Raw genomic sequence first — 16,461 nt, forward strand, 5'->3', positions numbered from 1 at the left:
AGAAGATCGGTCGTCACTAACGATGTGACGCTGGCTACGCTACCTTGCTATGTCTAAAACTATGCTGAACTACTATTATTTTTTTCTAAAAAAACTTGGACGTCGCTTAAGACTGCGAAGTCCGCTACACTAGCTAAAAAAGAAAAATTCCCGTGGCGCAGTCTCTGATCAGCAAGGATACTGATCGAAGCACTGCAGACACAGGAAGAGCACGAATGCTCTGCGCGGGACGACGCGCACAGGAAAAAAAAAGCGCAAAAAAAGTGCGCTAAAAATTCAATTGGACGGTGTAGGTCACTAAACACTGACGCCGGCTGCGCTACTTTGCTACGTCTAAAACTACACTACACTAACTACGATTGTTATTTTTTTCTAAAAAAAATCGGACGTCACTTAGACTGCGAAGTCCGCTACACTAACTAGCTAAAAAAGAAAAATTCCTGTGGCGCAGTCTCTGATCAGCAGCGATACTGATCAAAGCGCTGCGAACACAGGAAAAGCACGAATGCTCTGCGCGGGACGCTGGACACAGGAAAAAAAAGTGCAAAAAAGTGCGCAAAAAAATCAATTGGAGGGAGGGGGTACTGGAACAGGGATGGGGGATGGGAAAGGGGTGGGGGAGGTGCTGCTGCTGCTGTGATCACAGCAGTCAGATGGCAGCACAGCACAGATCGCGGGAGATCAGCACAGGAGGCAGGAGATCGCAGGGACGATCGCACTGGCCACCAATGGAATCTTTTGCTCAGGTGACACAGAGGGGCTTAAGACCACCGCTCTGCACGCCAAATCTGAGGTAAAGGATAGCGTGCAGGGCGGTGATCGCTATTTTAAATTAACCCCTTTGGCGCTGATTGGCTAGAAGCTATTGTTCAGCCAATCAGCGCCATAGGGGTTAATCAGGTGAGGTGACGTGGTGATCACCCCGCCTACTGTGACGGCTGTAATTGGTGCGACGTCACACAGCACCAATCACAGCCTGTCACATGCTTTTTTTTTTCCTCTGCAACTATAATGTCAGCTTTGCTGTGATTGGCTGGTGAGCGTTCACCAGCCAATCACAGCGATCGCCGACGTGGGGGGGGGCAGATCAGCCCCTCGTGGTGACGTGTCGGGATGGTCTACTATCAGGAATAGCAGCCATCCTCACCCAGTCACCGCGCGATGCAGCGCGGTGACAGGAAATAGCAGCGCCGTATAGTACTGCGGTTTGCGGGAACAGGAAATGGTTAAAGATGGTCATATCTGACCTTGAATTGTGTTAGTCACCTTTCTGCCTTCTTTTCAACCATAGGAGATGATAGATTGGAGACTGGCAGGCACTGCATGACTCAGGAAGCATTTATTGTTCGGTAATCTGGTTAGTACAAGAAAGAGAGGAGACTGGAGACTTTTAGATTAAAAAATAATAACTTTAACCATCAATAGCTTAATTGATTTTATTCACATGGCCAATGAGTCATGGAGAGAGCTCATTGACCAAATGACCTGCTACTAATACCCGCATGTGACTGGCATGTGTAGTGTTGTCTTGTTCTACAATAAAATAGGTCACAAACGCAGTTTGGTTTTTAAATATCACTTTTATTATTCATGTAATAAAAAGTAGAGAGATATTTTCAAAAGGATCAACAATTCTAGAATAAAAATCTCTTACTGGACAATGTATAAAGTATAGAAACAAAACTATTACCATAAAAATACTCCATGATGCATTTAATGAGAATATTGCCTTCATCAGTTTCCGGAGTCACTGCCACAGAATGGTAGTCAGGTGGTGGCACGCAATATGGCATGTATGCCAGGGCACCAGGAAAGCTCAACTTTTACAATGTTTCATTTACATCAGCTAATCACATGCATCAAACAGATGGCACGGCAGTGAGGGGAAAGCACAATAAAACACAGGGACAGAATGAGAAAACCCAGGCTTGGAGGCTGGAAATGTCATGATTCATATATATACACACACACTAATGAAGACAAGGAATGTGCTGCCATTATACAACATCACTAAAGTTAATGCCTTTGGTATCTTCCGTAATATGTAAAGAAAAAATTATAAATGAATGCTTCAATGTCTATTGTAGAAATCACTATAGTTTCCTGCATGTTAAATATATCACACAAAGTTTTAAAAGTAAGGCTATGGCAAAGTGGCATTTAGTACATAATACAGTTGCAGGGCGGTATGTAGTCTTGATGCAGTGAATGGCTGTATTGTCCCAGTGCCGAGAATTAATACTTCCAGTCATTCATGCCCACGATGCAGCATCCACGGCAAGTTCAAGAGTAGAAGACACACTTCAGTCAACATTCACGCCAACCTTTGTGAACTCGCCACTGATCCCAAGCTAGTGTTGTCAGATCTGGTTAGCAGCAGTTCATATTATTCTGCAGATTTTCATTTTCCTTTTTCTCGGAGGGATTCCCCTCTAGCTCTGAAATATAAAAGAAACTGGCTCATGGATATACTTTGATCGTTGTAATGAATATAAGTCCGGTATTTCTATATAAAGCTTCGAAACTCTGGACGCAGATCTTCATTTGGATAAAGATATCACAGCTGAAAAATCTACTGTATGAAGAGGTGTTTTCATGTATCAGATTTGTACAGAAACATCTGACTGTCCCATACTCCTGAATTGGGCTTTGAAAATATATAGCCCAAACAGAGGAGTTCAGAGGTACAGAAACGATAGTCTGTTTTGAGAAAATGTGAAAATATCCATATTTGATTGCATCCGGCAAAATCAAATGCCATAGCCTTATTGAAGACAAGTGCTCAAAATGTTAGTAAGACATAGCTTACGGGCGCTGCACGCTGGGTCTAAAAGGAAGAGAAACTGTAAATACAACTGGGACAAACCTGAAAGTATGCAGTGTGGTATCGTTTTCCCATAACAGCACTTTTGTGGCCCTAACCTTTGGTATCGTTTTTGGGATTCTAACTAGAGTTGTTCTAAATAAGTCGAATAAACCTGAAATACAAGTTGGATTTATGATCTTTGCTACACAGAGGTAATTTTACTACAGTCATTATGCATAAGGGGGAAGACGTTATTTGTACAGAAACGTTAAAGAGCATATCCCAAATCTTTTAAGGGAACCTGTCTCATCTATTAAGTCTCCAAAACTGTCTCCATATCATATAGGTCTTGAAACCTGCATTCTCAACATGGTGCTGTAATGCTAAATAACCCAGGTTATCACAGAATATAGCTGCTATGCAAATTACGAGCTTCTAGTCAAGTGGGAAGGGGCAGACTCACAACAGTCAAAGCTTTAGAACCTATAATCTCCTCCCATCTGACTGGAAGCTAAAGGTTCAAAGTGTTTTGGATTTTTTTTTAGATATGCTTATCGTTTCAATATGGTATTGTGAATGCAGGCGGGTTTTCTGATTTATATTGTACAGGAGTGGTTGGGAAGGCATAAAGGACATGATAGCTACATGAGGGCTTGGTTTTTGTGGGATGAGTTTTGATTGACATCAATCATCTTGCTTTATAATGTACGGAAAAATTAGGAAGAAACTCCAAGTATAGTGGAACTGAACAAAAACCTGAATAGTCATTGCTATTTTTTGAGTGCCTACAAAGTTCACATTTGTTCTATGGGTCAGTACTAGTGATACCAAATTTATATAGGTTTTATGGTTGTTTACTTAGAAAATGGTGGCTGAAACCAATTTATTTCTAAGAGTTATATCTTTTTTGGGGGGCTGATAGCGATGTGTGAGAGCTTGTTATTTCCATACAAATTGTAGTTTTTATGGATACTATTTTAGGTTCCATACAACATATTTTCTTTATTCTTTTTTTGGGTTTGCAAAACAACAAAATAAAATGATAATTCTCATTTTTTTTTTCCCCACGCAGCAATAGCAAATATGTTAATATTTTAATTTGTTAGACATTGCTTACGTTTTGAGATATTGTTTTTAAATTTTCTTTCTTTTTTTCGGTTTTAGTTGGTTACTTTAGAGCACTTGAATCTGTGATTGCTTGATTATCTATGCAATACACTACAATACTATGGTACAGTTAGTAAATATATGGTGAATGTTGCCAAGGGGTTGAAAATGGGCATGAAGCAGTGAGTGCGATAAAATAAGTTAAATTTATCAGGTAAAACCCCTGCGACTCTTGTAAACCTTCCAATCTTGACCTGCTGTGCCAACTACACACACATGAACGCTTCAGCTAGTCACTGCTAAAATCAGTGACTGGCTGCAGCAGTCATGTGCACGTGGTAGGCAAGCTATAAAGTCAGGATGGTTCACCAAAACCAGCAGAATGTATCTGTTATTTTATCATTTTTTTTTGGTCTGTGGTCATTTTAAAAAATCTTGGACAACCCCAATCATGATTCGAATAGTTATTGTAGACAGCAAATGCTTCCTTCTTTTCATTCTCCCAAACTTTTGTCTGAAAGAGCTTATTATGCCTTTACTACACCAAATTATTCACAGCACATACGTATGAGATTGCCATCGCCAATCTGAGCTGTACTATGTCTGTTCTTCTCCAGCTCTTTTTTCATGGACAGTTCAAAGGCAAGAGCTGCCACTCGGAAAAAGAAATCTCTTACATTTTCACCTGGGCAAAGAAACAAATCAAAGCAGTGTGTTATCAAAATTACAAATGTACTACAGTGGTATAAATACTACATAAGTGTGGAAACAGTGGTACCTGTTTTTGCCGAGACAGACCAGTATTCAGCCTGCATTTCCACAGCAAATTTCAAAGCATCTCGCTCTGTCCGCTCACACTCTGCTTCTGACTGCAAGAAAAAGTAGATTAAGGAGGAACTAGCTAAGCTTTTTACCTGCGCCAGATCATGTTAGCAACATATGGCATCTTCAACAAAGTCAATGTCATGATCCAGGCCGGGTTTTGGTTTTGTCTTTCCTTTCCCGGTCTGATCATGTAGGGGTTAACTTTCCCTGCCTCGTTCCAGTGTCCGATCTGCTATATATTGGTGCTGCTACCTGTGGGCAGTGGCAGTTATATTGCTTGCCTTCGGCATGCTAGCTGGCTCTGGTGAGTTCCTGATCTGTCCTGCTGCACTTTTCTGACCTGACCCGTGTCTCTTTACCTTCCCACCTACCCGTTCCTGCCCCTTTTTCCCATGTGTGTTTTGATTCCCAGGTATTGACTTTAGCTTGGCTCTGACCTGATTCTGTCTCTCCCTTCTGGTATTTCTGCTACTGACCGCTACTGATATTTTACTCTTGGCTGACTCTGCTCCTTGGTTTTTCCCTGATACTGCGTTATCTCCTGGTATTGACTCGGCTCTCTGACTACTCTGCTGCCACCTAGTGGTAGCTCTGCTGTATTATTGTGGGTCTGCTTCATAGCAGGATTTTCAGCTCACTCTCCACTCTGTTGCCATCTAGTGGAGTCTGTGTTACTCAGCATTAACCCTCGGGAGTACAGCGTGACAGTCAAATTTTGAAAAGCATTCTTAACTCCTTCCAACAATCATTGTTATTTCTTTCCCTTTAGTTTTTTGCTTTCACCACAGCACAAAGATTGATAAAACAAAGGGGCAGTACTACTCAGCCAAGCAGTTACTCATAAAAAGGTCTTATCTAAAGTAGGTATGATGATCTGCAATAAATATACTGAGAGATATAAAAAAACTATTCAAAATATTTCTAGTGAAAAACCATATGCAGGCGAATATTTCGGATTTTAAAATCATTTTTCAAGCTGGTGTTATAAAGTATTCTAATTTACTGAGATAATGACGTTTGGGTTTTTATTGGCTGTAAGCCATAATCATCAACTTTAACAGAAATACACACTTGAAGTAGATCACTCTGTTTGTAATGACTATATAATATATGAGTTTCACTTTTTGTATTGAAGAACTAAAATAAATTAACTTTTTGATGATATTCTAATTTTGTGAGAAGCACCTGTATATTACCTCTAAAGTCATCTTATAAAATGGAGCTATAAACATAATTGACAAATGTAAATGTTTCTGGGTTATGGGTGGGTGACAATGTGAATATGCATGACCAGTTTTAGATATCTCTTTGATGGCGGCTACACACAATTTCTTCCCATAGTAAAAAAAAAAAAAAGACAGATTATTTCAAGCTGCACAGCAAAGAAAAGAATGACTACAGGCCTGATTCTTTTCTGCATTTGCACCTTTTTGTCTATGTTTTTAGTTTATTTAGTCTGTTTTTGTTTTGTGTCAAATTTTTCTTTTAATTTACGCCCTTTTTAAATCATTTTATTTGTGTATGGGTATATTGGGTTACTTTTTAGTCATCGCTGTGGTAGGGGTTTTGGGTTTCCAGTCATTTTCATAAAATGCAACTTTTTAAAAGGGCCCTTTATGTTTTAAATGTAACTTCTATGTCCATATAACAGGATGACATTACACGCTTCCAAAAACAGCAGTTCTAAACAAATTGTAGGATATTGCCATGCAAAACCATCATGTAGGCTTTTCTTTACATCTCTTTTTCAATTGATCACTCATTGGATTAAATGTCTTATCCTCACATAGCAGACGTTATAAACACTCATGTGAACAGTTTACCTTGGCTAAGAAAGCTGGCAACCAAAACAGTGGCCCCTGGCAACAGGCGTACAACAAATCCCACATAGATTAATAATTAAAAAGGACAGACGGCCTCCTTGTATCTCTAAATGTAATTTAAAGCCAAAGAAGATTCTTATAATCTAAATTAGATTAAATATACAATCACAATGTACATTTACATAATACTTGATTCCTATATCCCTAGACGGACATGTAAATACTTTTTTTCTTTGTGTTCACATACATAAAAGAATATTTTGTTCATGTTCATCTGAAGGTGCAATTGACCGTAAGTCCCTGTCTGAGGTTGGGGGGAAGGGCTACATAGTAATTCATGTCTGGATCTTGATCCCCTGTGAATGAGGCTGTGCGCTGTCACTGGTGAAACAGCTAACATAAAACGTTGTAACAAAAGCTTGAGCATCTTTTAATGAGAATACGTTTATTCTAGATATAAGACTTTGAGATACTGTAAAGTTACACCTCAGTACATCAAAACAGAGGATCAAAAATCGTTATCTGCTTGGTGCACGCTTGTGTTTCTGTTATAAAGCTGGAAATAATAATTCTGCATTATTAAGATTGGGCTTGAAAGTTGTTCTTCATTTTGTCTTCTTTCAACTGTACAACTAAACAACAACTTGCTGATACGTTTTCATGTTAGACGATAAACAAATACAATTATTTATGCTAGAAAACAAATGTCCGCTTGATCGATTTCACAGAATTCTTGCTTCTTTTGAAATTTTTTTTTTAGAAATTTGATATGAAAAAGGGGGAATCATATTTTTAAAATGAGAAATACTGCATAAGACAATTATAGCTTAGTTTTTACAAACTCGGTATTTTGGCTGCACAGGGTCAATATTATAAGTGCTGGTAAGATTCTTGGGCAACACAGACTTCCAACATTAGTTTCTATACATAAAGTTTGAGCTACATTGAAGCATCAGCTGAATTTAGTGCATGATTTAGACCATATGGCCAAACATATATACTGTATATACGGTATACACCTTCTCATCTACAGTAATTGTCTTCCCTCTATCTCCACCCCCCGTTTATTTGTTTGAAAGCTCTCCCTTTATAGAGCCAGAAAAGGGTGGTAATAGAGGGAAAACAAGTAGGTGGGAAGGTGCATTTAAATGTTTGGCCATAGTGCTCCATACAGTATAATGGCCCCACATAGTGCTCCATACAGTATAATGGCCCAGCATAGTGCTCTATACAGTATAATGGCCACGAAAAGTGCTCCATACAGTATAATGGCCCCACATAGTGCTACATATCGTATAATGGCCCCGCATAGTGCTCCATACAGTATGCTGCACCCCACATAGTGCTCCATACAGTATAATGATAGTGCTCCATACAGTATAATGGCCCAACATAATGCTCCATACAGTATAATGGGCCCCTTATAGTGCTCTATACAGCGTAATGGACCCCATATAGTGCGCCATACAGTGTAATGCGCCCACATAGTGCTCCATACAGTATAATGTGTCCCACATAGTGCTCCATACAGTATAATGGGCCCCACATAGTTCTCCATACAGTATAATGGGCCCCACATTAAAAAATAGAAATACTCACCTCTGTCTGTTCCCCTGCTGCTCCGGTCTCTTCAAATCCTCTGCACAACTTGGTACAGGGGGCGCGTTGTAGTGATGTGATCGTGCCCACTAAGAGGAGACGTCAGACGCAGAGGGGGAAATGATGGGAGAGTGAGCATCAGCTGACGCTCCCTCCTTCATCATTGCTTTCAACTGATATAGTTGAAAGCACAATGCCGGGCGGGAGACCGGGACAAATATACTTGTTGGACTTACCTGGCATTGCGGGCCAAATATACTCACCCTGTGGGCCAGATTTGGCCCGCGGGATAAAGTTTGATATATGTGCTGTAGAGAGAATATAAGATAATTTTCTCCCTCTAGCTGCTGTTTTAGTTACAGTCAAACATGATTAAAATGCTATTTACCTGCAGATTACCACTATATCTACATGTAAATACCATTTTGTAAGTGACAGGTTCCTTTTAATAAAAATTATTTGGTTTAAAAAAAATGAAAATGAATGTTCACTGTTTATAAGATGAGCATGCTGATAAAGGCCTGCCAGCAGAAGGTTTTTTTTTTTTTAGAATGTATATATACTGTAATATTCCTTATGTTAACTAGGGGGCAGGTCAGTGAGGGATCAGTTTGAAAAATTGATGTGAAAAACATTCAATAAAAATATTAAGAAAAAGAAGACGTTGTGTACAAATACAAAACACCTTTAAAGGTGTCCTGCCCAATCTGTAGAGATGATGATTTATATAAAATAAAAACAAATCATGTCTATCCTGCATTTTAACTTTATTTTATCAATTCAGATAAAATGGGACAAATAAAGATAAACAATTTGTAATCGCAATGTACAATATATCAATAGAGGAGCGCTCTTCACTTACCAGTGTGTCTTTTTTAGTTCCGACAAGGAAGACTGAGCAAGTATCAGGTTCATTCTCCCTAAGAGCATCTTGTAGCCAACGCCTAAAACAACAGATGAGATGTGACATCAGATCGGGTTCTGATGTGCAAACAAGTCACTTGTGTTTGCTAATGCTCACTTTGTGTGCTCCAGGGTCTGGATGTCACCAAGATCAAAGGCGGTAATAATCACTGTAAGGTAAAAGAAACAATGAACAAGTCTCAGGAGAGGATACATAGTCAGTTGTATCACCTGACCTATGGAGGGGAGACATGTACCCATTAAGTAGACCACTCACCCCACTTGCCTGTGATAATGTAATGAGAGAAAAGGATAAGATTGCATAACTCCCGAGAAACTGTCCTTTCTGTTGTGTGATCATCATTACCTCCCTCTACACAGCCTGTCGAATCGTATAGGGCAAATCACTACCAGGAACTTGCTTTTATCTTTTAGTCTTTATCTTTTAGTAAAAAGTAATCAACATCTGATAAAGTAAGAGCAATGCTGTTCATTTTCTTACCAGGTGCATTATTCCTGATTTAGGAGCCTTTGTTCTGTTCCTTGGCTCTACCATGTAGCCTCCCTCTAAAGGTACCGTCACACTCAGCGACGCTGCAGCGATATAGACAACGATCCGATTGCTGCAGCGTCGCTGTTTAGGTCGCTGTAGAGATGTCAAACACAGCAGCTCCAGAACGATGCAGGAGCGATCCAGTGACGTAACGGTGACGCACTTATCGTTCTCACAGGTCGTTAGCTCCATGTAAAACATTGCTGACATCGTTGCTTTTGCTGTCAAACACGACGATACAGGCCGATCTGACGACCAAATAAAGTTCTGGACTTCTAGCTCCGACCAGCGATATCACAGCGGGATCCAGATCGCTGCTGCGTGTCAAACACAACGAGATCGCTATCCAGGACGCTGCAACGTCACGGATCGTTGTCGTTCTCCTTGTAAAGTTGCTGAGTGTGAAGGTACCTTAAGGCTACAGTCACACGTTCAGTATTCGGTCAGTATTTTACATCAGTATTTGTAACCCAAAACCAGGAGTGGGTGATAAATACAGAAGTGGTGCATATGTTTCTATTATACTTTTCCTCTGATTGTTCCACTCCTGGTTTTGGCTTACAAATACTGAGGTGAAATACTGACCAAATACTGCTAGTGTGACCCTAGCCTAACTCTCCAAATCACAAGACATCGTCAGTGAGGTCCGTCAGTCTCTATGCATTCAATTGAGAGCCTAGATATGAATCTCTTAGGGTACTGTCACACTCTGCAACTTTCCAACGATCACGACCAGCGATACGACCTGGCCGTGATCGTTGGAAAGTCGTTGTGTGGTTGCTGGAGAGCTGTCACACAGACCGCTCTCCAGCGACCAACGATGCCGAATGCCCCGGGTAACCAGGGTAAACATCGGGTTACTAAGCGCAGGGCCGCGCTTAGTAACCCGATGTTTACCCTGGTTACCATCGTAAAAGTAAAAAAAGTGAGTGCCGCCGTAAAGTGAAAGCAGATCACAGCGGTGACGTCACCGCTGTGCTCTGCTCTTACATTCCGGCCGGCAGTCAGTCAGAGCGGGAAGCAGACTGCAAGGGACCTGACGGGCACCGGAATGTGAGTATGTACGTTTTTTTTTTTTTTTACTTTTACGATGGTAACCAGGGTAAACATCAGGTTACTAAGCGCGGCCCTGCGCTTAGTAACCCGATGTTTACCCTGGTTACAAGCGAACGCATCGTTGAGTCGGTGTCACACACGCCGATCCAGCGATGACAGCGGGAGATCCAGCAACGAAAGAAAGTTCCAAACGATCTGCTACGACGTACGATTCTCAGCAGGGTCCCTGATCGCTGCTGCGTGTCAGACACAGCGATATCGCTGGAACGTCACGGATCGTACCGTCGTAGCGACAAAAGTGCCACTGTGTGACAGTACCCTTAGGTGTACATAGAGAGACTGACTTCTGGTTCACACAGAAGATGCTGTATGATTTGGGTAGTCACTGTGTGGGTCCCAAGGTATGGCTGAGGAATGGCGTTTCAAAAATCAAGAATAAAGAACCTGATAAGATAATTAGGATGTTCACTTTTGTGTATTTAAAAGGAAACATGTGCCCTCCAGAAACACTATTTACCTGCAGATGTAGAAATAGTGTTCCGGTAAATCAAGTTTGGCAGGCTTCTGTGCTAAACAGAGAAAATGAAGTACCGTATTTTTCGGATTATAAGATGCACTTTTTTCCCCAAAAATTTTTGGGGAAAATGGGAGTGCGTCTTATAATGCGGATATACCTTACTAGTACCGTTGCTGCAGGCTGGGATGAGGGGGTGTCCGGCGCTGCTGCGGGTACCCGGCGGTGCTGCGGGGGTGTCCGGTGCTGCAGGGGGCTCTGCTCACATTTTGTGAAAGGCCAGAGGCTCCCGCAGTTCCATGGTTTCCTGTGCGGTGGACTCCTGGAAAATGGCTGCCAGGGGGAGGTTCATGTGCAGATGGAGATCTCGGCACCAAGATCTCGGGAAATGAGATCTCAGCAGAGTTCCCACACTTCCTTTGCTCCGGGGGCTCCACCGAGGCCTGTACTCATCAAATGACCACATTTTAAAGATAGAGACCTTATCCTACGAAAGGTCTGGGACCACTCTTGACTTATCATTAATGGAAGAAAAATATCCACTTATCTTGATTTTTCAACATAAGTTCAGAAGAAGAGAGCAAAGTTCTGGGATATAAAAAGGAGGCTCAGTGAAAAGCAAATTTCCTATTCTATGATCTACCTTACTCGGTTCAGGATGGTTGCCCTTGGTGGTATTCATATGTTTGACTTCCCTACAGATGCTTTATTATTGTTGGATGCCAATGAGAGATCTCTGCGAAATGGAGCTGGATGAGAGACTTCTCCTAGAGGCGGTTTTCTCCAAGTATTTTTCATATACTATTATGAAAAAGTGGCTATACTATGCTTGTTTTGCTAATAGCCGATTCTATTCCACTACTCCACTATGAAGGGAAATGTTAAGTTATGATAGTATACAGTATGTACCTGCGTTATTGTACATACAAACTATTCTTCTTTTAAGGGCAGTCAGGTTGGTAATTATCCCTAATTCTCTTAAGTTAAAGGGGTTGTCCACTACTATACAATATACAAACTGAACATGAAGAGGAAGTAGGGGATGAGCTGCAGCCCTGGCTTCCTCTTAGTGTTCAGTTCATACGAAGGTGGAGACAGTGACGCCAGCGCTTATTGGCACAGCACTGCATCACAGCCCCAGGAGGGCGAGTATCGACACCGTGGGAACGGCACTGTGACGGGAGGCGAGTATAAGCTTTATTATTTTATCGGGCCCGAAAATTTCGTATAACAAGGGGTTGTAATAGTAGTCGACAAGCCCCTTTTAGAGGAATGTGCCAATATTCTTGTTTGAATGGTTTCTGGTTTTATGAAGGAGAATAGTCCAGTAAGGTTTTCTATACTATGCAAGGAAGTATTCTTAAGAGATAAGCAATTCAAAGGGGGGAAATTATGTTTTAGGCATTATTTTTTTATATGATTTATCCTGCCCTAAAATGACAAACTACTTAATGTGGCGCATATGACTAATGTGATAGCCTGGAATGTCAGGGGCTTTGGGGGAAACAGTCAGGAGATGTGCTGTGTTCTCTTGGATCCAACAATTTCAGCGTGGTATTATTTTTTCCCAAAACTCATACGACCCGTGAGAGACTCCGATTTCTAAGGAGGTCGTGAGTAGGTCCAGAGTAGCATTCAGTTTTTTCTACTCATGCACGGGGAGTAAAGATACTGTTACACTAAACGACTTACCAACGATCACAACCAGCGATACGACCTGGCCGTGATCGTTGGTAAGTCGTTGTGTGGTCGCTGGGGAGCTGTCACACAGACCGCTCTCTCCAGCGACCAACGATCAGGGGAACGACTTCGGCATCGTTGAAACTGTCTTCAACGATGCCGAAGTCCCCGGGTAACCAGGGTAAACATCGGGTTACTAAGCGCAGGGCCGCGCTTAGTAACCCGATATTTACCCTGGTTACCATTGTAAAAGTTAACAAAAAAAAAACACTACATACTCACATTCCGATGTCTGTCACGTCCCCCGAGCGGCCCTGCGCTTAGTAACCCGATATTTACCCTGGTTACAAGTGAACACATCGCTGGATTGGCGTCACACACGCCGATCCAGCGATGACAGCGGGTGATTAGCGACCAAAAAAAGGTCCTGATCATTCCCTACGAACAACGATCTCCCAGCAGGGGCCTGATCATTGGCCGCTGTCACACATAACGAGATCGTTAAGCGGGATCGTTGCTACGTCACCAAAAGCGTGACGTTGCAACGATATCGTTAACGAAATCGTTATGTGTGAAGGTACCTTAAGACTTTTAATGCATAGATCAATTCCATTTGTCTGTTCCTCCTCTAAAATAGATAACGATGGAAGATTTATATGTCTTGCTTGTACCATATACAATATTAACTGTTATTATAGTAGCTTGGTATATTCCACCCCCTTACTCAGCAGAAATCCTTAACAGGATTACCGTATTTCTTTCATAAATTCCCTTCCAGAGTCACCAGTTCTTCTTTAGCATCTACCTTACACCAGTTCTTCTTTAGCATCTACCTTACACCAGTTCTTTTGATAAATTTCATATGGGAAATATTTCTTAAAATGTGACATATACATCACTACATCATCTCCTAGAGGAAGTGGGCACGGTGGACCTATGGAGAATATGGCACCCTGATATTCCTGTTATTCCACCTCCCATCATTATTTGCCAAGAATAGACCTAGTCATTGGGTCTGAATCAATCATACCCTATACTAAATCAGTGAGGTATCTGCCAAGGAGTATCTCTGCCCACTCGCCTACACAGGTATAACTGCAGATAGGTGGTGTGAGGTCTCCGGGGGGAGATATACATGGCTCCTCAATCCTTTTTGGTTGAAACTAATTGGCCCTACTCTTAGCTCTGGAATTTTAGAATATTTTTGTTTTATTGATGCGCCGTCATGTACAAGATTTATATGGGAAGGTATGTACGGGGAATATGTATAGGGGAGATCAATAAGATAAATTCCAAAACAAAGGAGTTAACCCAAAAATTGCAACAGAATGTTTGGGAAAAGGAGACACATTATGTGGCAGATATGCCTGTGACAAGAATAGAATGGGAAGATGCACAGAAAATATTGACTGATCATTAGCTTCTCAGAAACAACTGTTTCCTAAGCAAAAATACCTCATAGAGGGTGAGAGTGCAGGCCACCTACTGGCAGCTATAGTTAAAGCACAACGCGAATAGCCTATACAAATAGACTGGTCACAACAGATGGGAGGGTGGTTACGGACACTGATGAGGTTATTAAACTTCTCCATTCTTATTACATGAATGTGTACACATCTAAGACTAAGGCTTTGGAGGGAGATATTGCCTCTTACCTAGATGGAATTGCTCATCCTAGACTGTCTTGATCTACAAGTGAGGCTTTGTGTCAACCCTGGACTTGGAGGAACTAGATAATGCATTGCACAAACATTGAAAAATGAGAAATCACCTAAGGGTACCGTCACACAGTACCATTTTAATCGCTACGACGGCACGATCCGTGACGTCGCAGCGATCGTATGATTATCGCTCCAGCGTCGTAGACTGCGGTCACACGTTGCAATCACGGCGCTGGAGCGATGCCGAAGTCCCCGGTAACCAGGGTAAACATCGGGTAACTAAGCGCAGGGCCGCGCTTAGTAACCCGATGTTTACCCTGGTTACCAGCGTAAACTTAAAAAAAACAAACAGTACATACTTACATTCCGGTGTCTGTCCCCGGCGTTCTGCTTCTCTCCACTGTGTAAGCGCCATAGCCGGAAAGCACAGCGGTGACGTCACCGCTGTGCCCGCTTTCCGGCCGGCAGGCGCTCACACTGCAGAGAAGCTGAGACGCCGGAGGACTGACACCGGAATGTAAGTATGTACTGTTTGTTTATTTTACGTTTACGCTGGTAACCACGGTAAACATCGGGTTACTAAGCGCGGCCCTGCGCTTAGTTACCCGATGTTTACCCTGGTTACAAGCGAACGGATCGCTGTCACACACAACGATCCAGCGATGTCAGCGGGTGATCAAGCGACGAAAGAAAGTTCCATACGATCTGCTACGACGTACGATTCTCAGCAGGATCCCTGATCGCTGCTGCGTGTCAGACACTGCGATATCGTAACGATATCGCTAGAACGTCACGAATCGTACCGTCGTAGCGATCAAAATGGCACTGTGTGACGGTACCCTAATGCCGATCAAGGAGAATTTTATAAACTAAATAAAGAGGTTCTGTTGCCAAAGCTCTTAGATGTATTTAACCCCTTAACCCCCGAAGCTTTTTTCAGTTTTGCGTTTTCGTTCCTCTTCTTCCCAGAGCCATAACTTTTTTATTTTTCCGTCAATATGGCCATGTGAGGGCTTGTTCTTTGCAGGACGAGTTGTACTTTTGAACGACACCACTGGTTTTACCATGTCGTGTACTAGAAAATGGTAAAAGAAAATTCCAAGTGCGGTGAAATTGCAAAAAAAGTGCAATCCCACACTTGTTTGGCTTCTTTACTAGGGTCACTAAATGCTAAAACTGACCTGTCATTATGATTCTCCAGGTCAATACGAGTTCATAGACACCAAACATGTCTAGTTTCTTTTTAGAATGGGGCAAAAGGGGGGTGATTTGAACTTTTATATTTTTTAAAAAATTTTTTATATTTTTAAAAACGTTTTTTTTACTTTTGGCATGCTTCAATAGTCTCTATAGGAGACTAGCAGCTACCATAGCCCGATTGGCTCTGCTACATAGAGGCGATGGTCAGATGTAGTAGAATTCATGACTTGATGGTCAGATGTAGTAGAATTCATGACTTGCCATGAGCGCCGATCACTGGGTGGCGCTCTCACAGCAATCCGGCACTGACAACCATAGAGTTCTCCAGGAGACCTCAGGTTGCCATGCCGACACACTGGTGACCAGCGATCACGTGACGCAGGTCACCGGTGTGTTTATTTCTGGCGCGATTGCCGGAAGCGCCATTTAAATGCCGCTGTAATTCGTTTCCTGACGAAGGAATCTACATTCCGAAATGCACGTCAGGGTGCGCGGTATCAAGATCCTTGCAGTATTTAAAGGTATATTCCCCTATTTTCCTCTTTGGTGATTTTTGAGCACCATGCACATTTCACTTTAAAATGCACATCGTATAGCACTTTGTTGATCTGTACACACAGGCACTTCATTTTTTGTGCTCAATTTTTTCCATAGTGTTCACTGTTAGGCCGGTTTCACACGTCAGTGGCTCCGGTACGTGAGGTGACAGTTTCCTCACGTACCGGAGACACTGA

The 16,461-nt window shown here is 41.9% G+C and overlaps 1 protein-coding gene across 1 annotated transcript in view; it reads right to left on the reverse strand.

Moving 5' to 3' along the window:
- Positions 1-1,566: 1,566 nt before the first annotated feature.
- Positions 1,567-16,461, reverse strand: part of RAB36 (RAB36, member RAS oncogene family) — a 42,071-nt gene continuing 27,176 nt past the window's right edge. Inside the window, exons 6-10 of the mRNA XM_077293843.1 lie at positions 9,182-9,233; positions 9,023-9,104; positions 4,692-4,782; positions 4,479-4,598; positions 1,567-2,438 (exon numbers count right to left, since the gene is read on the reverse strand). Of these exons, the coding sequence (XP_077149958.1) occupies positions 2,371-2,438; positions 4,479-4,598; positions 4,692-4,782; positions 9,023-9,104; positions 9,182-9,233 (413 nt within the window). The 3' untranslated portion in view covers positions 1,567-2,370. The remainder of the gene's footprint in view (positions 2,439-4,478; positions 4,599-4,691; positions 4,783-9,022; positions 9,105-9,181; positions 9,234-16,461) is intronic.

This window comes from Ranitomeya variabilis, chromosome 1 (genome assembly GCF_051348905.1).
Source record: "Ranitomeya variabilis isolate aRanVar5 chromosome 1, aRanVar5.hap1, whole genome shotgun sequence".
NCBI lineage: Eukaryota > Metazoa > Chordata > Amphibia > Anura > Dendrobatidae > Ranitomeya > Ranitomeya variabilis.